Here is a 27,790-nt window from a genome sequence, read left to right on the forward strand (position 1 = left end):
ACCAGTAATATTCAAATGGGGGCGATCAGAGGAACGCCCCCATCTGCCGGCACAGATCTGTAAATGGTCTGCGCATGCATCTAAGCCGCGACCTTTTTTTTGTTTTTTATTTTAATTTTTAGCCCAGCGAGCTCGTGGTTTAAACCCGCGGATTAAAACCATGAGCTCGCTGTGCGGGGAAGGGCAGGAGAGATTTGGAGGAGAGCAGGGCGGCGATTCGGGAGAGAGCAGGGCAGCAATTCGGGAGAGAGCAGGGCAGCAATTCAGGGGAGAACAGGGCATCAGGCAGGAGAGATTCAGGGCAGCAGAGAGCAGGACGGCAATGGAGCTGGAGAGTCAGAAAGGACGTTTGCGACTTGTCCCCAGCAGTCGCTTCTTGGGTTGATCGGCCAGCCCAGTTGGATCACAAAATTTATGTTGTGAATTGCGTCCCTGCCTACTTTGCATGTCGTTCCCCTCATTTGTATGCGTGGATTGGAATCGGATCGGCAGAGAGGTAAGTGAATTAGGCCGGAGTAAAATCGGGTCGCAAAGGGGTTGCAAACCGATCCACGATCGGTTTGCTTAGTGAATCTAGCCCAAAGTAGTTACAGAATTTGAACAAGTATGAAATAAGCACAGAGGGTTCTTAATAGTGAACAATAAATAATTAAAGGTTAGCATTTAATTAGGTTAGGTAAACCTTACGGTCCTAAACTGCCTTAAATTCTTTGTTTTTGTGGAAGCTCATATACACCATACTCTGAATGATTCTGTTGACTGATAAGAGCAATAACAACTTACAAATAATTATTTTTAGTACTAAAGCAGCTACAGCATTACCTGCTCCCCTCTTCAGTCTTTTGTTCTATCAACCTCCATTTCATATATTTGCCGAGTTTTGCTTTGTTTATTGTCTTGACTAGAATGCAGTGTGATTTGTCAATTCCAGTGTAAAGGTTGTGGGTACTTTTCTGGGGTAACTTTCAAAATGAAAGCACACATATACTTTGAAAATCCTGCAAAGACCAGTGCAGGCTTTAAAAAACCCCAACTACTACTTATTATTATCTTTCTGGGTTTCTTGCAGATGTGCAACTTTATCTTCCTACAAAACTTTTTCAGGCTTCCCAGCCATCTCTTCATTTATTGGACTCTGCAGAGCAACACTTACGCCCAGATGTCAAGGTAGAAAGACCAGTTTTTACTTTTTTGCACGAAATTATCTCTTTGGCATTTAGATAATGAACAGTACTCCCCATTGAGCAATCAAGCTATAGATAGCTTATAAATGACATAGGTATCCTTATACTATCATAGATGGTTAGACAGTTTGTCTACTTGAAGAGGATTTGAAAAGCTAAGAAGCAAGGGTAAAGTTAGTATATATTAACACAAGCCTTTCTGTACAAAAACAGCATTTCAGTTCCTTACTAGAAAAGATTTTATTTTTCTGGTCATGCTGTTTCCATGGCCAGAAAAGTGGTTCCATTATAATGTTTCTTTAATTGTATTTGTATATCTGCAATAAAATGAATTCAATAATAATAAATGCAGCACAAACGGTCCTTTTCAACCCATATGCATACAGTGACTCCCAGTTGTATATACAGTCTTTACATCCTGCAAATTGTTGGACCATGTGGTCCATTTATATTTCCATTCTCCAATGTACACAGTTTTTCTCAGATCTTTTAACAGCCAGTGAATAAACTTTCCCCATACTAAGATTAAGTGCTACATCCTCTGGGATTTGGAGACCCAAATATCTAGTAACTACATTTAAAACATTAGCTACTTTAAAAATAGCTAAAGTGTTAAATTCACTGCATAAATGTCAGTCCAGCATATTAAAATTGCTTTCCTGGCCACTGAAAGACTCTGCAGCACAAATCTTGCTTGTCTTGTAATGTGCACCAGATGAATCCAGAACTTGTGGGGTTGCATCCATTTATCAACAGGTTACAGAATTGTGTTGTGCCTTAATAGAACTCTGTACAGCTGAGACAATTCAGTATTCTTCTGTCTTCAGCTGGTGGTAGATGTTAGTGGGATAGGATGGACAAATTCTTATGGAGAAGAGCTGTTGATATTTCAGTATAATTGGTCCTTCAGAGGTATATATGGTGGTGCTGGATCCCCCTCCCCTTCCTCCCCTCAGGCTCTCCATATCTTTTCCCATCTTCTCTACTAAAGACGACACTTGCTGACAAGAGCAGTGACAAGAAAGGAGAGTTGAGACTGTCTTTGAAGGTGTCTGTTGGTAATAGATATATTTATCCTGGCTGGGGGCATTTCTGTGCTCTGTGAATATTTCTCTGTCTCCAGCAGATAGTGCAGCTCCTGAAAACAAAAACAAAAAAACTGTAGATACAGATGTTCTGGAGATAATTTATTATATACTGACATAAAAACATGAAAATTCAAAGAAAAAAGTACAATGATAAAAAATACAGTGGTAAAAATCCAACCAGATTGCTACTCCTTGGGTTCTGGTCACTGTGAGACTGGGCTTGATGGATCATTGGTCTGACTCAGTAAGGCTATTCTTATGTTCTTATGTCCAGCCTGCCCTTCATGATCAGCAGTGCCAAGGCCATTTTGGCTTTCAATGGCTCTTTGGTCTGTGACTTTCTGATGCCTCACTGCCTTCTTAGTGAGGGCCAGTTTGCCAGCTCTAGTAGTTAGGCATGTCTAGTTGAATCTGCAGGTTTTTTGGGGGGACAATGTTTTGCCAATGTTATGTTGCCTTCATGGACTTTTTCTATCCTGTACCATATTGTTGGGGGGGGTACAATATCTAGGCTTCACTATATGACCTTCAATGGCATTGTATGGCCTGCTTTTCTGCCCTTTGAGTAGCAAGGTCTAGAATGCATTCTGTCTTTGGTACTGCATGTACTTCAGGAACAATATGTCCCTGGACCTAAATTGCCTACATTGGTTGAGACTGGCATGTACTGCCTTGCCCTTCACAGGCAGATCTTTCCCGCACTATAGTGCTTTGACTAGCATAGTCTTGCCTACTCTTTCTTGCGTACAGTAGCATGGGCTAGCCAGCAATACTTTTATTTAAATGGCAGAAGTTTCCCTACCATACATTCTCTACCATGGCAACAGCATGTCTTCTCAGTAATGGTTATTTGTGGGGGGTTTTCAATTCTAAGTTGTTGTTCACGACAAATGGCTTCTGATTCTGCATTGGCTACTATGGCAGGGTTTTGCCTACAATGCTTATTCCTAATGGAAGCGGTTTTCCAGCAACATATTGCCTACCAGTGCAAGGCCTAGCCTGCACTACTTTGTGTTGTTAATAAGATTATATTGTGTGTGTGTGTGTGTGTGTATATATATATATATATATATATATATATATATATAAAAATGAATGGAAAAAATGGTGTTACAATTAGTACTATTATGGGGGTGGGGTCTGGCCTACAAGTTAGCCCAGTGTTCTTCAACTGCTGGTCCACAAAATAATTCTTTTATTTCCGCCGGTCCATAGATGTCAAAAGGTTGAAGAACACTGCTCTAGAGCAGACATACTGGCCCTGATTCTCCAAAAGTGCGTCCCGATTTTAGACAGCTGTAGGCGTCCTACAGCTGTCTAATCAGCCAATCGGGATGCACGTTTTTAAAAAAAAATGCTCCCCAAGCAGGCCAATCAGGCCTTAGACTTCGGCGGGATGGGCCGGGAAGGGGCGAGCCCGCCTCATTTTGACGAGGCGGGCTTATCGGCTAGAAGGGCAAGAACCGTCAGGTTAGTTTGGGGGTTGTTAGCGCCGGGGGGGGGGGGGGTGCGTCTTCGGGCAGGAGGGATTGGACACTCTCCTGCCAGCGATCGGTAGTGTCGGGGTGGGAGGGAGATCAGTAATGTCGTGGGGGGGGGGCGGTTGGTAGTGTCGGGGGGGGGGGGCGGTCAGTAGTGTCGGAGGGGGGTGCATCCGATCGGACAGGCCGCGGCCCGCTATACTTATAGCGGCAGAGAGATCCCTTGCCGCGATAAGTATAGCGGGCCGTGTCTAATCTAACCCGATTCTCTAACCAGCGTCTGTAACATGGACGCCGGTTACAGAATCGGGGTTTTAGTGTAGGCCGATTCTGAATAGGACGCCTCTCCCGGGCGTCCTATACAGAATCAGGGCCTAGGTGTCTTGCGGGCCTCGCCTTCAATATAGGCGGCCTGCCTGGGGAGCATTTTTTTTAAAAAACGTGCATCCCGATTGGCTGATTAGACAGCTGTAGGACGCCTACAGCTGCCTAAAATCGGGACGCACTTTTGGAGAATCAGGGCCACTGTCCTTATTTTTGGTAAGGAGTAACCAGTTACTGTAATTGCAGCTGGTTTAAGAACATAAGACTTGCCTCTGTCGGGTCAGACCGGAGATCCATCGTGCCCGGCAGTCCGCTCACGTGGCGGCCCCTCAGGTCCAGGACCTGATAGTGCTCCTACCCTAAAACTTACATACACTTTTCGATTTTGTCCTGTAGAGTAACCTTCTATCTATACCCTGCAATCCCCTTCACTTCCAGGAAGTCATCCAGTCCCTTTTTAAAACCCAGTATTGTACTCTGTCCTATTACCTCCTTTGGAAGCGCGTTCCAGGTGTCCACCACCCTCTGAGTGAAGAAAAACTTCCTTGCATTCGTTTTGAATCCGTCCCCTCTCAGTTTTTCCGAGTGACCTCTTGTTTTTGCTGTCCCTGCTAGTCTGAAGAATCTGTCCCTCTCCACCCTCTCTATGCCTCTCATGATTTTATATGTCTGTATCATGTCTCCTCTCAGTCTCCGCTTTTCCAGGGTAAAGAGCCCCAGTTTGTCTAACCTTTCGGCATATGAAAGGTTCTCCATTCCTTTTATCATCCTAGTTGCTCTCCTCTGAACCCTCTCAAGTATCGCCATGTCTTTTTTAAGGTACGGTGACCAGTATTGGACACAGTATTCCAGATGTGGTCGCACCATTGCTCGATACAATGGCAGGATAACCTCCTTCGTTCTGGTAGTGATACCTTTTTTGATAATGCCCAGCATTCTGTTCGCTTTCTTTGAGGCCACTGCACATTGCGCCACTGGCTTCATTGTTGTATCCACCAAAACCCCCAGGTCTTTTTCCAGGGTGCCTTTCCCCATCACCCTCCCTCCCATCGTATAGCTGTACATGGGGTTCCCTTTCCCCATGTGCAAGACCTTACATTTCTCCACATTAAAGCTCATCTGCCATCTTTTTGCCCACTCACACAGTTTGTTCAGGTCGCTCTGCAGTTCTTTGCATTCCTCAACAGTTTTGACCCTGTTGGAGAGTTTTGTATCATCCGCGAACTTGATAACTTCGCACTTCGTGCCCGTTTCCCGTTTAACTGTTTGCTTGTGCCAAGTTGTATGTAGCAATATCAAGAAACTCTAGGTTACTGTCATACTGAGGAAGCATTAGTTTTCGGACTGGGTTTTTTTTTAAAATTGCACATGTTCTTTGGAATTACACTGATGAATCAAATAACTCTGTAACTGCCACCTCAAGCTCTATCCCAAAAATGTCAGGCTATTTGTCAATGACAAGTCTTCCCCCTCAGACTAATGTTCTTTACTTGGGGATGTTTATACCTAGAACTACATAGATTCAAAATGGGAACAGCCTTTTAGTACATCTGGTACTTCCAGCTTAATAGATTTATCAGGGTCTTGAGTGTTCTTTTGATTGTTTTTTATTTGTGTTATTTTCATTTTACAGATTCCAACAGTACATGCTGAGATGCATCTCCCTAAGGATTCTTCTGGGAATGTAGACTGCAAATCCCTGGTGGATCACTTGAGGGATAGCTGTAGTTTACAAGAACAGGCAGATATCCTCTACATTCTCTACACTATGAAGTAGGGCATTTCATTTGTTTTGCTTATTTGTTTTCCTTATACATTGCCCACAGGAGCTATGTAAGAAATGCTATAAAAAAAAGTATTGCTATAGTCATAAGGAGACACCTGCTGTCCAACCTCTGGGGTAATTTGAGAGAGTGTTCTACCTTGCTCTTTTAAAGTAATCTCATCAGACTCTATTTGGCCTGGAGATGGATGGTGGAAGGAAGGATGCAGAAAGAAGGGTTTTCATGATGACTTTAAAAGGCTCTGCTTTGAATCCTTCTGCTGCCTGAGATATTGTAAAAAAAAATCTCAGTAAATTCCATAAGTCTCAAATCAAGTTTCAAGTTTTATTAAAATTTGATTCAATCGCTTATCACAAATTTACTAAGCGAATTACAAAAAATAAAAACAAATACCAATTATTAAAATTCAAAAGACATACTTAAGGGTGTAACAGTAAACAGACCAACTGATACAAAAGGAAAAAAGGGGGGGGTAGAAATCCAGTCTTTATAGGAAAGAGAACAAATAAGGTAAACACAATTTGTTAAGGGATTGGATAATAGCAGATGGAATTTTAGTACTAGAGTAATTCTAATTAGCATATTATGGGCTGAAGGCGTCCTTGAAAAGGAAACTTTTCAAGTTGCTCTGAAATCTATCTAAATTTTGTTCCTCTCTCATATATAGCAGTAGAGCGTTCCATAGCTGTGGTCCTATGTTGGTCTCCAGATCTAAGGAGCGAATAGGTGTATATGGGATAAGTAGTTTTTCAATAAATTGCGGTGCTTTAGTTGATAATGTTTTAAAAGATAACTATTATTTTGTAAGGGATTCTGTGTGTAACTGGTAACCAATGAACTTTTTCTAGGAGGGGTAATACATGCTCAAACATTTTTGCATTGAAAATGAGTTTTACTGCTGTATTCTGAATTATCTTTAGACGTCTTTTTGAGTAATTCCCATAAATAGGGAAATATGATGCTGTATTGTATAGGGCTCATTACTGGCATACAACCAGCAACTGACTTTTCCTTTGTGAAGGAAAGAGAATAAATATGTAATACATATTAACAGTTAACTCTTAATCCAATTACTTTTCCCCGCCCCAATAATTCATGTTGGTAAACAAAAAAAAGTATGGTGGTTATGCTTATTAATATTTTGCTGAAGTAACATAGTTGTAATTTGATATGTTTTGCCTTTTGAATAAAGGGGTGCAGACTGGGATACTGAAATCTACGGAGATCCTGGTGTCACAGTCCAGGAGCTGCTGACGGAGCTATATAACAAGGTGGGGGCCACTCGCCAGTGGGCTTTGATCCGCTACATATCTGGGATTCTGAAGAAGAAAGTGGAAGCTTTGGATGAGGTAACATCTCCCTGTCCTGTTATGGACAAAAATTAGATGTGCTTTGATTTTTACTTGCATAAAGCAAAGACTGAATAAGTTTTAATAGTTTTTTATTAAGATAGTTATTTCTTAGATATCCCTGGCAGGAGAGGGGGGAGATATGATGGAGATGTTTAAATACCTATGTGACATAAATACGAATAAGACAAGTCTCCAGAGTAGGAGGGCATGAGATGAAGTTAAGATTTGATAGGCTCAGAAGTAATCTAAAAAAATATTTTTTTTACAGAATGGGTGGTAGATGCATGAAATAGTCTCCTGGTAGATGTGGTGGAGACAAAGACTGTGTCTGAATTCTAAAAAGCATGGGGCAGGCACGTGGGATCTCGTAGGGACTAGATGTGACGAATGGGCAGACAGGCTGGGCCATTTGGCCTGTATCTGCTGTCATGTTTCGGTGTTTCTATATTTTATTGTAAACCACATTAAACTTTTCACTTTCAAATATGTTTTATTGAATTATGCAAAAGTTATACAAAATGTATTATTATACATTGCATTTTCAAATATGATAATTGCAAAACATTTACATTAATAAACAAGTGCATAACAGTTCTATAAAATATACAACTAACAGTTATAGGTAATTATTATTAAAAGATAAAATAAAAATAAAGACAATATTTTTAATATCAGTATGCCACTAAATAAGTGATAAGAAACCATGAAAGATGTGGCAAAGTATATTCAACATTGTATCATTAATTAAAATAATTGAAATCAGTTATTTATGAGAACATTTATAACACAGTCATATATATATATGTTTAAGCAGTCATATATATATATGTTTAAGCAGTTATATGATGTTATAATGATGACTTAAACTTAGGGGTCCTTTTATCAAGCTGCGGTAGGGGTTTAATGCGCATAATACCACACGTTAAACTGCCTGCCGCGCTAGCCACTAACACCTGCATTCAGCAGGCGTTAGTTTTTTAGCCGGCTGCGGGGGTTAGCACGTGATGAAATGTCAGTTAGCGCGGCTTGATAAAAGGACCCCTTTGTTTTAACCTTAAGAGCCAACAGATATGTTTTCAGTAAAAACAAAATAAAACAGGAAAACATTTTCCAGAGACTTCAGATACTGGACTGCCAAAAGTTAAGTTCAAGTTATTGACAAATACAGAAGATGTGAACTAGTATATAAATACTAGTGTGAGAGGGTTTAAAGAGTATTCCATAAATGTTTTAAGTATTTCGAAAGAGAGGAGCCCAAAATAATTCATATTTACGTTAATTCATATTATGTTTACAAATCCATGTCATTTTCTCCATACCAGCTATATACTGGACTTTATCTAGTCAGTCCTGTTGTGAAGGTAGAAGAAGATCTTTCCATTTCTGTGTGATACATAATTTGGCTGCCAACAACAGTTGTCTAACTAATTCCAAGTGTCTGGACCATTGGATTTGGCTTGGTGGTTTCCCCAATAAAATGAAAGTATTGATCAAGTCAGAAATATATTTTGGGACCTTTCCCCAAAAGATTTGCATTTGAGGGCAATTCCACCACATATGAATCATATCTTCTTTCATATTACAACCTCTCCAACATAAAGGAGAAATTTCAGAATTCCACCAGTGTAATCGTTAAGGAGTCAGGTAGGCAAAATATAAAATTCTCAATTATGAGAAGAAGTGACATCTTGAACGGAGCTCCGTGGAGCCACAGGCTATAATTTAGCCAAACACCCACAAAAACTGAGTGAATTTCCCTTTGAGTTCTTGAAGAGAGAGGAAACCCTGGTGATGACCTCTCGTCGGAAATTAGATACTTCTCTTCAAAATCACAGGTTTTTGGAATGACCTTACTACCCCGCTGCGAAACCTGGGCTCCCTCCAATTATTCCGCAAGCAACTGAAAACCTGGCTTTTCACTAAAATGTAATTCTATCCCCCCTTACTCTTCTCTTCTATATATAAGTTCATGTAAACCTTTTTTTCCCTTCTCTTTCTATATTTTAAGTTCTTGTAAACCGTGCCGAGCTCCACAGCATCCGTGGAGATGATGCGGTATATAAACTTAAGGTTTAGTTTAGTTTAGTTTATCACTATGCGGGACAAAAAGCAGAGCCGCTGAAAGAAAAGGGAGCAAGTCCCCCAGGCAAGATGGTGGAGGTACAGGAGCCAAGGGAGATGCAAGCGGGAACACCACCAGCTCCCCTGCATGTTCCCAGTGAAGCGGATGGTGATGCTTCGGGCTCCCTCAAAAACTCTTGTTGGCTATCAAGGCAGACATGTACATGATGTGCCATGAAATCACCAAGGCAGTAGAGGACCTTAAGCACAAGCTCGTGGAGTTGGCCTGGCGCCAAGACGAAGTGGAAGTGCACATGGACAGCATAACGGAGGATGTGATCACTATGCAGCAAGCTGTGGCCACCTTGCAGTCTGGAGAAGCTTTGTTATGGGACAAAATAGAAGACTTAGAAAACAGAACCTGAAGGTGTAATTTGAGGCTGTTATACCGGAGGAGACTGAGTTTCAAGATGCACAGCAAGTGGCTCAGGAGGTTTGCACAGATGTGCTGGCCCAAGCAGGAGGGTCGGAGGGGTCTCAGCCATCCATTGATATTGAACGGGTGCACAGGGCTCTGGGACACCCGAAAGCAAATCTGCCGAGAGACATAGTAATTTGCCTAGCTAGTTTTCGGATAAAGGAGGCTATATTCCATACAGCTCGTCAACTGAAGGACTATTGCTGGAAGTCTGTTAAAGTGGAGATTTATCAAGATTTAGCAGCTGCTACCCTTTGCAAGCAAAGGGACCTGCAGCCTGTGACAACTTATTTGAGGAAAGAGGGCCTATGATACCGGTGGCTGTACCCCTTCGCATTGGTGTTCATGGTGGGGAGAACCACTAAGAAAGTACACTCCTTGGAGGAAGCCTAGTCAGTTTTACAATCATTGGCTGCACCAAATTTACCTTCCCAGCCGCAGGGGTCTGTGGGGGCACAAGAGAAGGCCCAGACAACTGGTTGGTGACATCTAAAACGTGGTGCACACAGTGCGGCATGTAGGTGCAGAAGGACACCATGGACCCTACTTGATTGGTAATATAATAAACTGTTGGGTCTTTTTCTTTGTCTAACATGGTGGGGAGGACTTTTTTGCATGTTATGAAATAGGGTTAATATGGGATGAATAGAAAATGTGTGTGCACCAGTGGAGCTGAATATTTGAGTGGGAGGAACAATTGCATTTGAGTGGGAGGAACAATTGCATATGAGTAATTGGTGGGATGTTGTTATTGGAGAAGTAATGAGGGTGCTGAGCCGTACTGATGTCCACTTCTTCTGGATGGGGCCTTGGGCCTGGTTGGGTGGCCAAAAGACGTACAAAGTGGGTGGCTTCTGCCATTTACCCACTTGGGCACTGCACTTGGCTCGGGGAACTGTGTATGCAAGATTCTATCAATCCCATCAGTCTTGATGCCTTGGCCAGAGGCTGGGATGGCCAGGCTTACAGTTGATGACAGTGTTATGGAAGTGCTTGCTATCTCCACCTACTAAATGGCAAAGATCATAACTTGGAATGTTGGGGGAATTAATTCTCCAATTAAACGAACCAAGAACTTGCAACAATTGCAGAGACATAAGGTAGATGTAGTGCTGTTGCAAGAAACGCACCTCAATGATGTTGAGCTTGCAAAATTGAAGCAGTGGTGGGTGGGGGAGTGTGTAGCAGTCTCAACCACTACTAAAAAAAGGGGTGTGGCAATATTGTTTCGTAAGGGACTGGTGGATAAGTTATAGGTCTTGGATACGGATGGGGAGGGGAGATATGTGCTCTGTCGGGGGATGATATCTAGGCAGGAAATGGTATTTTGTAGTGTTTGTGCCACTAATGTTTGTGACCCATCTTTTTCTAAAACCTTGATTTGTAAATTATTGCCCTATAGCCATTACCTTATGGTTATTGGTGCGATTTTAATGCTATCCGGGATACAAGCTTGGATTGTACAGGTGATGTGGGCCCGGAGAGATTGGCTGTTCCGAGACAGCTCCGCAAGTTTAGTGGTGCTTTGGATTTAGTGGATGTGTGGCGGATGTTGCATGGAGATGAGAGGGATTTTACTCACTTATCCCATGCACACGCCACGCAGTCACGCATTGATTTCTTGTGGACCACAAAAAAATGTGTTTCGATTTCTTAATCGGGTGGAAATAGGGACTTACACAGTATCTGATCATGCTGGCACCTGCTTATTAGATTTTCTCTACCTCAAATGTTTGTGTTGAACACATTTATTCAACGTTTGTTTCACACTTATTTAACTTTTTTATTTGCTGTTTTCTACATACCACCTAGTCAACACACAATATTCCTCCTCCTATCTTAAAATTCATAAACCAGTTCCTTATTTCTCAAGCACACTGTCACCACTTTGACTGTGTTGGCTTTCAATCTCATGCACGCGCTGCTGGAACTGCTCCTTCTTATCTTTAGCGCCAGCCGCATTTGTTTGCCGGGACAGCGCACAGTGGCTCTTGCACACTGCACATGGCTGACCCGGAAGCCGATGGCGCTGAAGACAAAAAGGAGCAGCCAAGTTGGAAGGAGGTGGGTCAAGGTAACTGGATTCCCCGGCTGACCAGAAAGGCTTCCCTCCATTGTCAGCCAGACTGCCCTGAAGAGAACAAGTAAGGGAGAGAGGGGATATTTGTGAGGAGAGGGGAGACAGGAGTTTTGTTGATCCTTGCTCTGGAGACAGGACAGGAACCAAACTGGCAGAGACGGGATGGGTATGACAAATTTTTTTCCCTGTGTCATTGTCTAGACTGGAGCTGCACGGTCAGGTGCTTGGATGCAGCACAGCCATTGCGGACCACAAAAAAATGGCCAGACGGGCAGGATTCGGCCTGCGGGCCTTGTGTTTGACCTGTGTAGGTTAAGAGTATGAAAAATATGTTGAAAGAAGAAGAATGAGTTGTTATTAGGTGCATATATATTAGTTAAGGTGATATATGTATCTTTCATTTTACCAACTATGATAAGGTACCTCCCTTCTAAATCTTTAATAACATTTTCTACTGTAAATGAACAAGAATTAACAATCAGAATAGCCACTCTTCTTTTGGATTTAGTGAAACAAGAGTACTATAACTGATCAGCTCATTTCATTCACAATTTTTCATGTTCAATGTCTGTTAAATTGTCTCCTGTAAAAATATAATAGAAGCATGGAGTTTTTAAAGTACCATTAAAACTCTCTTTCTCTTAATTGGATGATTTATGCCATTAATATTCCATGAAATAAAGTTAATAATCCAGGAAAAATAGACCCACACAATAAAATATAAATGTATTCCTCTCCTAGACTGAGAATAATAAGTACTTGAAGCCAGTACTTGATTATTGATGATTATTTTGTCTCTGGTGGAAAAACGTAGAACAGTCATTAGTAAAAAGTTAAACATTATAGAACATTGTAATGTCAAATTGAGCGAATTAATTGTGAAATAGATATGACAGTTATGAGTCATAATGAAAATAGCATTGTGGCTCTAATTTCCCAAGGGGGTGAGGGATGTCATAGGATTGGATTAAACTTCTCTCCCCCCACCTCCCTAGCTAACCAGTTAATATCGGAGAAAATGTTTTTCGAAATCTTTCAAATTATGATGATGTTAAAAAAAGAAGATAGCAATTTAAACAAACTTTATCAATAGAGAATTTGTTGCTTATAAATGGATTCAGAAATTACATGGGTGCTAAAGTATCCATAGTAACAGTGGAGTCTTTTACTTGATTATTGGTGAGAAGTCTTCATAAGTTTTGCGACATTTGGGAGTATGAAGCTGCCAACTATTTCCCTTAGAACTGGAGGTGGAATTCTCAGTTATTTGTTTCCCATTAATAACATCCATCCAATGTCTTTGTTCTTCAGAGTCTTTTGCCCTGGTATTCAGTTGGCAGGGTTGTCTTCACCACATTCAACTTTTTAGGTATATGTGGGATACAAATATTGTTATTGTAATGTAAAATAATTGGATATAACTCTTAGGGCTTCTTCTATCAAACTGCGCCAGCAGTTTGTAGCGTTATGAGCCACACTGAATGGCCCACGCTGCTCCCGATGCTCATAGAGTTCCTATGAGCGTCAGGAGCAGTGCAGGCCATTCAGCGTGGCTCTCTGCCCTAAAAACTGCTAGCACAGTTTGATAGAAGAGGCCCTTAGTATATTTGGCCTCATACTGTACATATGTGAATGAAATGGTAAAACATTTTGGAGATGATTTAATGAATGTTTTATTAAGTCATCAATTGACGCTACTTCTGTTTTCATACTTGGTGATGGCAACTTAACTGGCATTACTAACAATTATTGGGCCAGAACGACATAGTGGTAACCCTCTCTGACCTTAATGAAAGAGAGAAAGGGAAGAGAAATATGCATTTTGAAGGAGTGACTCAGGAAGACATTATGTAAGCTTTTTCATAGAAGATCTAAGATTCAGAGCATTGTCTAATTATCTTTCCATTTAGGCTTGTACAGACCTTCTCTCTCACCAAAAGCAGCTAACTGTTGGACTTCCCCCTGAGCCTCGTGAGAAGACCATATCTGCGTGAGTACTTTGGTTGCTATCAAATTGCACTTTACCAGAATTGAGACCTGTAACTAAGGCTTGACCCAAAGGCATGATTTCTGCAATAAGCTGCCACATAAGAGATGTTTTATGTAAACTCTTTTTTATTTTTATTTTTTTTAGAGAACTTGAACAATTACATAAGCAGTAGTCTGGTTCCATTAAGAACAGGGCAGTGCAAAATGCAAATTATGAAAGAACAGAGAACATAATCTTTAAATTCAGCTCGCTGAACCCTCTCAAAAAGAAAAGAAAGCTCATGGACTCATGGTCCCCCCATCCTTTAAAACACATTGACTTCCCAAAACCCAAAACTTCTCCTAATCCCCACTCCCATCCCCGAGCCCTGCTCTCACCTAAGCCCCAGTATCTCCATTCTTGCCTTAGGAGATATCAATTGGACATAGTGGCCCCATTTTTTGTCTTTTGGGAAACATCCTGCCTCCATAAGATTCCCAAACCATCAAGGCATGGGAAGTTGGACTGGCATTTATTCCCTATTCTATAAGCTTTAACCAGAAACATCATCTCACCATGATCTCCAGCTCCAAATAGTGCTAATTTATTAAATAAAATCCTATCGCTGAGATATTCAAAGCATGGCCTAACACCACAGGAATTGTTTTAAGCTGAGGAAGACAAATAATGATCACATGGAATTAACTGGATTGGTGTTGGGGAAAGTGAGAGGAAAACAGTAGTAAAACTTACCTTTGATTGATTTTAGAGAAGATGCAGGAGTAGTGATATTTTGTGAAATGTAGTGCTTCCCAATCCATGCAACAATGACTTCCATTTTTGTGTTATTTTTCCCTCCTTAGGCCACTACCATATGAGAAACTCATCAAATTAATTGATGAAGCTAGTGAACAGAACATAAATGTTTCAATCCTGACTCAGGTAAGGAGGACATGAATATTTCAGAGTAATGCTGAGTATTTTTTTATTTTTCTTTCAGAATGGCACCTGGCTAGATGATGTATGGTGGTGCCTTGCACCCTCTTTTTGTATTATTTGTTTTTACATTCGTTTTTCTGTTATTTTAGGTAGTATTGTTTATTTTTTGATCCAGTCTGAGTGAATGAAAGGCTTTGGTCATTAATTGCTTCTTTCTAGTCCTTACTTCCTTCTTGTCTGACTGTTAACGGCATAAAGACTCCAACTTACCTGCCATATATATCAATGTCCATCGAAGAATTGCACCCATCTTTGTTTCTGGTGATGTAACTTTGACTTGCAGCATGTGAGGTATGCTTCCCCTCGGTTTCTCTTCTGCTGCTGATGACTGCATTGTCAGATGGCACCACGTCATTCCCTGCCCTTCACGCTGAGGCGAAGTTTGCTTTGGCGATGGACCACTAGCAAGATCTGGTGTTGGAGGTCTGGTGCTGCAGTGGAGACTGACTGATGTTCGTGCTAGCAGGATGATTGTTTGTCTTCATTCCCTCAATCTACTTTGTAGCCGGTAGTCAATGTTTGTGGCCTTGCCTGGTGATTTCAGCCTGGAACTGCCTTTTGCATCGTTTCGTGTCTGTTCGTTCTGATGGCCTGTGCTTTAGAATTTGAATTCTTCATCCAACAACCTTGCACAGAATTAAGATGGATGTGGTGCTCTATTTAACTGGTCTGAATCTTTGACTCTTCTATAGACTGGATTTTTATTTTTGTTTTATATTTTAGTCTGCTTTATTTGCAAGGTTATATTTTTTGCCTTTATGTTTTATTTCTTTACTTTTACTTCTTTTATTTTTTTCTATCTTTGATATTGTATTTATAAATAATGTAGTATATATTAAATACTTCTTTTTTAGACACTTTAGTTTTGATTGTGCGCCTTTTGGACAGAGAGATAAGTTTATTGTGCCTTCATTACAATATATTGTAAATTGTGATCCTCTTAGCTCTAAGCAGAATATAAATGTTAAAAATAATCTTCCACCTTGATCAAGTTGTCTTTGTAGAGGTAACTTCAGCCTTCTAAAAGTATACAATATTTTTATGTGCTCAAGTAGGCCCTAATAAAATTGTTTTACATTACATTACATTACATTAGTGATTTCTATTCCGCTTGTGCCTTGCGGTTCTAAGCGGATTACAAGTTAGAGGACTGGACATTTCCAGTAGCATTGCAGTACATGTAATCAAGAGTGTGTCCAGTTACAATTGTTAGTCTGGACTTTTCCAGGAGAAATTGATAGCAGGTAGTAGATAGTGATAGGTTGTTTAGACGAATAGAGATAATACTGTTCGGATTCAGGGTGTTGCTGGTGGTGGTGATGGAGGTGGTCGTGAGAACTTTTTCTAATACTTTTATGAGGTTATGATGATGGGAAGTGTTTTTTGAAGAGATGAGTTTTGATTTCTTTTCGGAATACTTTAATGTCTGTAGATTTGGTCAGTAGATTGGTGATGGTAGTATCGATCTTTGCTGCCTGTGTCGCTAAAAGGCTGTCGTATAGTTTCTTTCGTCGTGTTCCTTTGAGAGGGGGGTGAGTGAATAGGCTCTGAGTTCTCCTTAGTCTGTGTGAGAGGTTACGGTGTAGTCTGTTATTTAGGTAGCTGGGGGCTGTTCCATGTATTACTTTGTATAGTAGACAATAGAATTTGAACTGGGATCTTGCTTTTATTGGTAGCCAGTGTGAGTCTAGGTATGCTTTGGTGATGTGGTCATATTTGCCGAGTGAGTAGATGATTCTGAGGGCTGTGTTCTGAACTGTCTGTAATTGTTTTATCATGTAGTTTGGGCATGATAGGTATAGGCTGTTACAGTAATCTACAATACTTAGTACTAGGGATTGTACTACTATCTTGTATTGATCTTTGTTGAAGAATTTTCTTATTTTTCTTAGGTTACGTATTGTGAAGAAAGCTCTTTGGATGATTTTGTGGATTTGAGACTGCATTGTGCAGTTTCTGTCTAGTTGTATTCCCAGGATCTTGAGTGTACTTTGCATTGGGTACTTGATTGTATTTAGTACTAGTTCTGTGAGAGATGGGTTTTTTTCCTTCTCTAGTAGTAGGAATTTAGTTTTTTCCGAGTTCAGTTTTAGTTTATGACTTGACATCCATTTTTCTACCGTTTCCATTATTATTTTCAGGTGGTTTGTGGATAATGGGTCTTGAATGTTAAAGGGGAGGAGGATAGTTATGTCATCCGCGTAGCTGAATGATACTGTGTTTAGGGCATCTAGGGTTATGCCTAGGGATGCTATGAAGAGGTTAAATAATATGGGTGATAATGGTGATCCTTGTGGTACTCCACATGGGTTTGACCATGGGTCGGATATGTGCTCTTTTGATTTGACTTTGTATGTTCGTGTTTTGAGGAAGCTTCGGAACCATTTGTGAACATTACCTGAGATTCCTATTGCGTCTAATGTCTGGAGTAGCGTGTGATGGTCAACTAGGTCGAATGCCGCAGAAAGATCGAGTTGAATGAGAAGCAGCTTGTTTCCTTTGCTGAGGTGTTGTCGGACAATGTCTAATAGTGATACCAGTAGAGTTTCTGTGCTATGGTTGGATCTGAATCCGGATTGTGATGGATGTAGTATGTGATGGTCTTCAAGGTAGTTGGAGAGGTGTTGTGCGACAAGGCCTTCTGTTATTTTAATGTATAGTGGGATTGAAGCGATTGGTCTATAGTTTGCAGGATTATCTATAGGACCTTTGGGATCTTTTAGGATAGGTGTAATTATGATTTCTCCTAATTCCGGTGGGAAATGACCTTTACTTAATGTTGTTTGAAGCCATAGTGTGAGGCTAGCTTTAAATTTGGTGGAAGCTGTTGCTAGTAAGTATGAGGGACAGTTGTTTAAGTCACATGAGGATTTGCTGTATTTTTTGTAAAGCCTGTCCAAGTCTGACCATTGTATCTTTGGGAAGTTTGTCCATATCCTGTCTGCTGGGATTGCTTCATCTGTTTTGGGATTGATTCGTATTTCTTCTATGTTGGTTCTTGAGTTGTTGAATGTGGATCTGGTTGTGATGATTTTGTGTTTGAAATGATCTGCTAATTGGGTGGCTGTGGGAGTTTGGTTTCCTTGGGTGGCGAGAAATGGTTTGGTATCAGTGAGATTTCTTACGATGTTAAAAAGTATTCTTGTGTCTGGTTTTTCGGTGCTGATGAGTTTGGAGTAGTAGTTTTTTCGTTTTTCCTTCAGTTTGGTATTGTATTGTTTGATTAGGATTTTCCATTCATCTTTGATGTGATTGTGTTTTTGTTTTTTCCATGTCCTTTCTAATTGTCTGCATTTTCTTTTTAGTTGTAGAAGTTCGTCGTCGAACCATTTATTAGATGGTCTGTCTATTTTGTTTTTGTTTTTTATTGGAGCTAGTTCGTTTAGTGTAGTTTCACTGAGGGTCCGCCAACTGTTTATGAATTCTTTGGGGTTATTGGGGTCGATTTCGGGGTCGACTGTGTTCCAGAATGTGTGAGGTTCGATTTTCGGTCTGATCTTGATGAGTGATTTCTTTGGGATGGGCTTGTTGTTATTTTGAGCCCAATTGATGGTGAATGAATATTTGTAGTGATCTGACCATAGAGTAGGGTGCCAGGACCCGTTTGAGATGTAGATGTTTTGTTCGTTTTGATTTGGAGATGAATAAGCTGCTATATCGAGTTGATGACCTTTTTCGTGTGTGGGTTCTGGGTTGAGAATTTGATAGGATAAAGTGTTGAGGTATGAGAGTAGATCTGTTGTTTGTTTGGATGATTGATCTTCTAAGTGGAGATTTAAGTCTCCGAGGATCAAGTTGTGTGTGGAGGAGAGTGAGTTCTGGAAGATGAATTCTTCAAGTTCTTGTTTTGAGGTGTTCCATTTACCTGGTGTAATGTAGCAAATAAGACAGTTCAGGTTTCCATTGAGTGATTTGTCAGATATTTGGCAGGCTAGCAGATCTAGATAAGGGGTGGAGTGCTTGGTTAGTACGTCGATGTTGAGATTGTTTTTTGTTATGATTGCTAGACCTCCTCCTCTTCTGTTTTCTCGACATACTAATTCAAGTTTACATCCTTTGGGGCAGAATTCTGTGATGCTTGGATCTGACTCAGAGGTGAGCCATGTTTCGGTTAGGAAGAGACAGCCTAGATTGTCTTTGGTCAGCCAATCTTTGATTAATTCTGCCTTTGGGCTGACGGATCTGATGTTCATATATGCGCAAGCAAGGTAGTTTTAGCACATACACATGTAAAAAGTAAGTGTTCAGAAAACATATTGCTGCATTTATCCATATATGAACAAATGGAGGTTGATTTTATAACAGGGTACCAAGGTAGGAAAGATATGTAGACGCTTATGTTGTCCTATTTTATAAAGGCAGTTTCCTTAGAATCCAGGAACTTGTGGATGTTTGTCAACCAGGAGCTGAAGAACAGAATTGTGCTGTGCCTTATTTGGAACCTTTGCAGCTCACACTATTTAGCATTTTTCTACCTCTAGCAGATGGTGAATTCTGTACTTCACTGTGCAGTTCCTGGACTGGAGCTTCTGTACCAATTGTTGACTGGTGCTTCGGTAGCTGAGCCAAATTAGAAAAAGTACAGAGAAGGGTGACGAACATGATAAAAGGGATGGGACGACTTCCCTTACAGGAAAAGCTAAAGCAGTTAGGGCTCTTCAGCTTGGAGAAGAGATGGCTCAGGGGGTGATATGATAGAGAACTATAAAATACTGAGCGGAGTAGAAAGGGTAAATGTGAATTGTTTGTTTACTTTTTCCAAAAATACTAGGACTAGGGAGCATGTGATGAAGCTACTAAGTAGTAGATTTAAAACAGACTGGAGAAAATATTTCCTCACACAATGTGTAATTAAACTCTGGAATTCGTCGGCGGAGAATGTGTTGAAATCAGTTCACTTAGCAGGGATCAAAAAAAAAGGTTTGGATAATTTCCTAAAAGAGAAATCCATAGGCCATTATTGAGATGGCTTGGGGAAATCCACTGCTTATTCCTAGGATAAGCAGCATAAAATCTGTTTTATTACTTGGGATCTATCTAGGTACTTGGGACCTGGGTTGGCCACTGTTGGAAACAGGATGCTGTGCTTGATGGACCTTTGGTCTGTCCCAGTTAAGCAATTCTTATGTTCTTATATTCTTTCAGGTGCCAGGTTCTTTTCCCTCTCTTCCAGTCACATAGTTTTTTAACACCCCCCCCCCAAACAAAAAAAACAACAACAACCAAGTAGTAGTAGTGCATTTGCTGACAGGAGAGCTGTGGATTTGGGTAAGAAGAAGATAAAACTGGTGAGCTCTATCTTTCTTTCTTTTTTTTTCTGCTTTGGTGGAGAGGGAGTGCATATACATGTGGAGGGGCATAATCAAAAAAAGCGTCTAAGTCCCCTTTTGGCCTAACTCCTTAAACGTTCAACACAGAAGCAGGGAAAGTGTCCATAACCAAACCAAACGTCCTTGTTTTGATTATGGCCTTCCTCTGCCTAAACGTCCAATCACCACTACGTCTAAAAGTACGCCCACACCACATCTACACTTTTCAGCCATAATGAAACAAAAAATCTCCTAAGCTCCAAACGTCCAACAGAAGTGCTTTTAGGCGAAGGAGGAGCCAGTCCTTCGCCTAAAAGCTGGATTCTGTAACCGGTGTCTGTCAAAAACAACACCGGTTACAGAATCCCCCCCCCCAACAACAATCCAGGCAGGAGGGTGCCCAAGCCCTCCTGCCATGTCAAACCGCGACCCCCCCTCCTGACAACATCGGGGCAAGAGGGAGCTGAAGCCCTCTTGCCCCGGCCAACCGCGGCACCCCCGACGATATCGGGGCAAGAGGGAGCCCAAACCCTCCTGGCCCCGGCGACCACCCCCCCCCCACGGCTCGTTCGGGCCAGGAGGGAGCCCAAACCCTCCTGGCCAGGGCGACCACCCCCCCCGCGGCTCGTTCGGGCCAGGAGGAAGCCCAAACCCTCCTGGCCCCGGCGACCCCCTACCCCCACCCCCCACTACAATACGGGCAGGAGGGATCCCAGGCCCTCCTGCCCTCGACGGAACCCCCCTCCCCCCAATGATCACCCCCCCCATGTGCCTCAGGCCCTGCCCCCAGGAGGGGCCTAAGGCTCCTGGGCCTATTCTGATTGGCCCAGGCGCCTTAGGCCCCACCTGTGGGTGGGCCTTTGGGACGGCTGGGCCAATCCCCCATTCTGCCAGTGGCTGCCTGCTGGACAGGCGGGTTTGGCTCCCGTCTGTCTGGCCAACTTAAAAAAAGGTACGGGGGTGGGAATCATGGGGTCGGCCGGGGGATTGCGGGTCGGCTGGGGGGGGCGATAGGGGGTTCTGGGGGGGTGATCGTTGGGGGGAGGGGGGTTACGTCGAGGGCAGGAGGGCCTGGGATCCCTCCTGCCCATATTGTAGTGGGGGTAGGGGGTCACCGGGGCCAGGAGGGTTTGGTCTCCCTCCTGGCCCGAACGAGCCGCGGGGGGGTGGTCGCTGGGGCCAGGAGGGCTTGGGCTCCCTCCTGGCCCAAGCCAGTCGCGGGGGGGGGGGGGGGTCGCTGGGGCCAGTAGAGCTTGGGCTCTCTCCTGGCCCAATGTTAATCGCGAGGGGGGGGTGATGGATCGCAGCAGGAGAGATGCCTCATCTCCCCTACCGCGATGCCATCACTCCTCTACCGGAACTGCCGCAACCCGCGGCAGGAGAGATAGGGCATCTCTCCTGCCGCGGGTCACGGCAGTTCTGGTAGAGGAGTGATGGCATCGCGGTAGGGGAGATGAGGCATCTCTCCTGCCACGATGCTTGCGATGGGAAGGTTGCTGGGCCGCTGAACTGATGGCGTCAGCGGCCATCAGCTCAGCGGCCCCTTTTTCGGCACTTAGACCTGGTTTGACTACGTCTAAGTCAAAAAGGTCTAAGTGCCGACTAGGCAACCTGTTAATGTTTTAATTATACCTGTTGTACGCCTAGGTGTAGTTCGGCCCACCTCCCGCCCACTGCCCGCCCTTTCCCCTCCTCTAAGCACACCTCTTTTCTCTCTGTGCGTTTAGTGGCAGGGGAAAGGCCTAAGCTGTTTTTAGATACGTCTAAAAACCAGCTTTGGTTATGGGTACTTGGATGATCAGGCTTTTTGATCGTCCAAGTAGCCATTTAGGACACTTTTTAGACGTTTTTGGGGTTTTTTGATTATTACACCCTTAACATTTTGGCTTTTTCAGACATTTTCTTCTAAAGACAGCATTATTGATGTGTAAGAGAGCTTCCTTTCAGTTCCCTCATGGCAGCTCCTGCCAAAAATGCAAGATAGTATTCTCGCTGTGGTGTGAAGGATGTTGCGACAGGCTCTGTGCTGCACTCAGCTATCCAAACAGCCAAACGGATGTTTGAGGAAAGAGTACTTTCAGTAATTTCCTTTACAACCTTTCCTTTTCTATTATGGGGTCACTAAGTTACTACAGGTGACCAAGCCGTCCCGCTGTTTCTCCTCAGAACCCACAAGAAAGGCAGCCATTTTGAGCTCATTCTCTTCTCCTGTCTCTGCTTCTTCAGCTACTCTGGTGCCTTTAGTGACAATGAAGCCTCCTGCAGGGCAACAGTCAACAGATTCAGGAATTTTCAAAAAGGCTAGATTAGAGGTTATGGGTGCAGATTTCTTACATTCTGGGGTTCCTAATTAAGCTTTTTCCTTGGCTTCCAGATCTTCCTTCCTTAAGGACCTTCTGGCGGAAAGAGAAATCCTACCAGAATAAAATGATCCTAAGGATCTGCTCTTATTTTGTAAAGATGAGCTACCTCTTTAATTACAAAATCTCTAAAAGCTCTCAGTATGTTGGCTTTCCTCAGTAATCAAGATTTCATTATAAGAGGGCTGAAGTGTCTGCTTAAAGCCTTTCCAGTTCCTGAAGCTATTCAAGAGATAATTTCAGCTAAAAAAGATTCTCCTGATATTAGTTTCAAATTAGGCTGAGCTGTGTCTGAGCTATATTCCTTATTTCTTGTTGAGAAGGAGAAATTCCAACAGCCTAAAAAAGATGCTGTAGTTGTCACCAAAAAGACTACAATTCATGTCGAAGGAGGAATAACCTTAAAAGATTTCCAAGATTGCAAACTAGAATCGGTGTGTCAACACGGCTTGGTTGAGAAATTGATCAGCTGGTGTGGCTTCTAATATTGACTGTCCCAGGAGTAATCTCTCTCTAGAGGGCCTTCAACAGTATAGACAGGCACTGGGAGCACCTGATGTTCAACCTCATGGCTTCAGCCTCTAACAAAAAGGCAGCTCGTTTCTTCAGCCGAAGGTAAAAGCCCAGAAGCACCAGGCTGGATGCTCTGGTCCAAGCCTGGCTTGCAGAGGAGCTCCTGTATGTGTTTTCCCCCACATACAGGAGCTAATGATAGAGTGCTTCGATGGATCAGAATGCACCCAGGTCAAGTGATCCTGGTAGTTCTAGATTGGCCAAACGTGGTACACAGACTTAGTATGTCCATCCTCGCTATCGAGGGTAAAGGCCAGGGCAGAGAAGCTCGCATCCTGTAGATGAATGCATGGCTACGTAGATGGTGTCATCGAGAGCGTTTGGCTTCCTGGACCATGGGATGATCTTCCAAGGCTGCTGAGCAGGGATGGTGTGCATCTATCAAAGAAGGGAAGAAGTGTCTTCGCTAGCAAGCTGGCTAATTTACTGAAGAGGGCTTTAAACTAGAAGTGATGGGGCAGGGTGATCAAAGCTCCCGGGTGAGTATAAGCCCTCAGTTAAGTAAATCACTGAATAACTCTACATGGATGGGAAAAGATGGCAATGTCTGGAAAGCAGTATATATTAATGCTCGAAGTATGGGAAACAAGATTCTGAATCTAGAAGCTGTGATGGAAGAAGAGGAGTTGGATATAGTAGCGATCACAGAGACATGGTTCACAGAGAACCATGACTGGGATATAGTTATACCGGGCTATAATCTGTTCAGGAAAGACAGAGTAGGAAGAAAAAGAGGAGGAGTAGCGTTATATGTTAAAGATCATATTAAAGCCACACAATTTCAGGATCTGCAGGGAAAAGAAGAAGCATTGTGGATCAATTTGGAAAGAGGGAATGGTGAATATATTTACATTGGTGTGATACACTGGCCTCCTTCACAGACGGAAGAAGTAGATAGAGATGTAATAGTAGACATTCAAAATATATCTAAAAAAGGGGAAGTCTTGCTAATAGGTGATTTTAACATGCCGGATGTTGATTAGGTTAACCCTACTACTACTACAATCTATTATTTCTATAGCGCTGAAAAGGTATACTCAGCACTGTATATTTTAACATACAATAGACAGTCCCTGCTCAGAAGAGCTTACAATTTAATTTAGACAGGACATTACAGGGTTGGGGAGATTATGGTAGAGGAAATGATACAGTGGGTATAGGTATCTGACAGCAGTGAGCGGGAGTTAAGAATTGAAAGCAGTTTCAAAAAAGTGGGCCTTTAGCTTGGATTTGAACTTCCAGAGATGGAGCATGATATATTGATTCAGGCAGCCTTTTCCAGACATATGGCGCCACAAGAAAGAAGGGATGGAGTCTGAAGTTGGCAGTGGAAGAGACGGGTACAGATAAAAGGGTCTTGCCCGATAGGCAGAGATCACCGGAGGGGAGCATAGGGGGAGATAAGCGAGGAGAGCTATTGGGGGGCTTCACAGCTGGAGGTCATTGTGGGGTCTTCTAGACGTAGGAAGATTCTGGATTCTCTACAAGGAAAACTGTTCCAGCAGTTGGTAATGGAACCCACATGGGAAGAGGTCATACTGGACTTAGTGCTTACAAATGGGGAAAGTGTTTCTGATGTTACAGTGGGTGATCATCTGGCATCCAGTGATCACTACATGGTATGATTTTATATATTTAATATTAAGATGGGTATAGCGAGGGCTCATTCAAAAGCAAAGGTTCTAGACTTTAAAAAAAAACTAGGTTCCATCTACTGGAGTTTCCATTAAAGCTCACTCCAGCCCATCTTAACTATCCCAGCCATCGAAACCTTCCCCAGCCCGTCTTCAACTGAATGTTCATATACGGGACACAGGCCGTTCAAACCTGCTCAGTACAGGCCTTAGTTCCGTCAATGCATACCCATTATATTCTTATTAGAGATCCTCTGTGTTCATCCCATGCTTGTTTGAACTCTGTCACCGTTTTCTTCACCACAACCTCCCTCGTATTCCACGCATCCACCACCTTCTCCGTAAAGAAGAATTTCCTAACATTACTCTTGAATCTACCACTCTTCAACCTCAAATTATGCCCTCTAGTTTGACAAGTTTCATTTCTCTGGAGAAGATTTTGTTCTACCTTAATACCTTTCAAGTATTTGAACGTCTGAATCATATCTCCCCTGTCCTTCCTTTCCTCTTGTGTATACATATTCAGGGCTTCAGTCTCTCCTCATACGTCTTCTGGCGCAAACCTACCATTTTTTTGTCGCCTTCCTCTGGACTGCTACAACTCTTTGCCAGATACGGTCTCCAAAATTGAACACAATACTCCAAATGGGGCCTCACCATCGATCTGTACAGGGGCATCAACACCTTCTTTCTTCTACTGGTCACGCCTCTCTCTATACAGCCAAGCATCCTTATGGCAACAGCCACCACCTTGTCACACTGTTTCTTCACCTTTAGATCTTCAGACACTATCACCCCAAGGTCCCTCTCCCTTGCATATCAGCCTCTCACCACCCAGCATATATGGCTCCTTCCAATTTCTAATCCCCAAATGCATTACTCTGCACTTCTTTGCATTGAATTTTGGTTGCCAGATATTACACCATTCTTCTAACTTTTGCAGATCCTTTTTCATGTTTTCCACTCCCTCCTTGGTGTCTACTCTGTTACAAATTTTGGTATCATCCGCAAAAAGGCAAACTTTTCCTTCTAACCCTTCGGCAATGTTGCTCACAAACATATTGAACAGGATCGGCCCCCAGCACCAATCCCTGAGGGACTCCACTATTCACCTTTCCCACCTCTGATCGAATTCCATTAACCACCACCCTCTGGCGTCTGTCCGTCAACCAGTTTCTAATCCAGTTCACCACTTTGGGTCCTAACTTCAACCTATCAAGTTTGTTCAAGAGCCTTCTATGAGGAACTGTGTCAAAGGCTTTGCTGAAATCTAAGTAAATTACATCTAGCATAAGCCCTTGATCCAATTCTCTAGTCACCCAATCAAAAAATTCAATCAGATTTGTTTGGCATGATTTACCTTTAGTAAAACCATGTTGCCTGAGATCCTTTAACCCATTTAATTCTAGGAATTTCACTATCCTTTTTCAGCAATGCTTCCATTATTTTTCCAATAATCGAAGTTAGGCTTACCGGCCTGTAGTTTCCCGTTTCATCTCTGCGACCACTTTTGTGAATAGGGACCACATCTGCTCTTCTCCAATCCCCAGGAACCACTCTTGTCTCCACAAATTTGTTGAATAAATCTTTAATAGGACCTGCCAGAACCTCTCTGAGCTCCCTCAATATCCTGGGATGGATCCCGTCCTGTCCATCGCTTTGTCCACCTTCAATTTTTCAAGTTGTTCATAAACACTTTCTTCCGTGATTGGCACAGTATCTACTCCATTCTCGTGTGTAACTTTGCCAGACAATTTGTCCTTCTCCAGGATCTTCTTCTGTGAACACAGAACAGAAGTATTTGTTTAACATGTTTGTTTTTTCCTCATCATTCTCCACATATCGATACATATCATCTTTTAGTCTCGCAATTCCATTTTTCTTCTTCTTCCTTTCACTAATATATCTGAAAAAATTTTTGTCTCCCATTTTTTACATTCCTAGCCATTTGCTCTTGCGCTTTCGCCAGAGGTATCTCTCCCTTGGCTTCTTTCAGTTTCATCCGGTAGTTTTTTCTGTACTCCTCTTCTTGGGTACATTTATATTTCACAAACGCCAGCTCTTTTGCCTTTATTTTCTCCGCAACAAGTTTAGAGAACCATTTTTGTTTCCTTTTTCTCTTGTTTTTATTTATTTTCCTCACATAAAGGTCAGTAGCCATTTTTATTGCTCCTTTCAGCTTAGACCACTATTTTTCCACTTTCTTTATGTCATCCCATCCTAACAGCTCTTTCTTCAGGTACGCTCCCATTTTACTAAAGTCCGTACATTTGAAATCTAGGACTTTGAGTTTTGTGTGGCCACCCTCCACTTTCGCTGTTATATTAAACCAAACCGTCTGATGATCGCTATTTATCAGGTGGGCATCCACTCGAACATTAGAGATACTCTCCCCATTTGTGAGGACCAGATCTAGTATCACTTTTTCCCTCTTGGGTTCCTAAAGAAAAGACCGAATTGTTTAACAAATATTTTTGTTCAGTAATTACGGCTGAAGCGTCGGGACTGGAACTGCAAAAGACAAACGTAAATAGGGATGGAGAAGTAATAGGCCATTATTGATTTTCAGAGGGTTGTGTTCGTGAGGACCTAGCTAAAATAAGAGTAGACAAAGCGATGGGGCCAAATGGTGTTCACCTGAGGGTGCTGAAGGAACTTAGGGAAGTTCTGGTAGCTCCACTGACTGACCTTTTCAACAAGTCTCTAGAATCGGGAGTGGTACCGGAGGATTGGAGAAGGGCGGGTATGGTCCTCTCCACAAAAGTGAAAGTAAGGAAGAAGTAGGGAATTACAGGCTGGTAAGTCTGTGGTAAAATTAATGGAAATGCTTTTAAAACAGAGAATGGTCAAGTTTCTGGAATCCTGTGGATTACAGTACCAGAGGCAACTTGGATTTACTAGAGCTAGGTCTTGTCAGACAAATCTGATCAATTTCTTTGACTGGGTGACCAGAGAATTAGATAGAGGATATGTGCTAGATGTGGTGTATTTAGATTTTAGCAAAGCCTTTGACAGTGTTCCACACAGACGTCTAATAAATAAACTGAGTGCCCCCGGGATGGGTCCCAAAGTGACGGGCTGAGTCAAGAACTGGTTGAGTGGAAGGCCACAGAG

The 27,790-nt window shown here is 42.3% G+C and overlaps 1 protein-coding gene across 4 annotated transcripts in view; it reads left to right on the forward strand.

Moving 5' to 3' along the window:
• Window positions 1-27,790, forward strand: part of PHKA1 (phosphorylase kinase regulatory subunit alpha 1) — a 252,951-nt gene that overhangs the window by 165,703 nt on the left and 59,458 nt on the right. For all 4 annotated transcript variants that reach the window (XM_033946131.1, XM_033946129.1, XM_033946130.1 and 1 more), the window contains exons 20-24: window positions 1,070-1,167; window positions 5,711-5,850; window positions 7,054-7,210; window positions 13,743-13,822; window positions 14,665-14,743. In XM_033946131.1, coding sequence (XP_033802022.1) covers window positions 1,070-1,167; window positions 5,711-5,850; window positions 7,054-7,210; window positions 13,743-13,822; window positions 14,665-14,743 — 554 coding nt within the window. The remainder of the gene's footprint in view (window positions 1-1,069; window positions 1,168-5,710; window positions 5,851-7,053; window positions 7,211-13,742; window positions 13,823-14,664; window positions 14,744-27,790) is intronic.

This window comes from Geotrypetes seraphini, chromosome 5 (assembly GCF_902459505.1).
Source record: "Geotrypetes seraphini chromosome 5, aGeoSer1.1, whole genome shotgun sequence".
Lineage (NCBI taxonomy): Eukaryota > Metazoa > Chordata > Amphibia > Gymnophiona > Dermophiidae > Geotrypetes > Geotrypetes seraphini.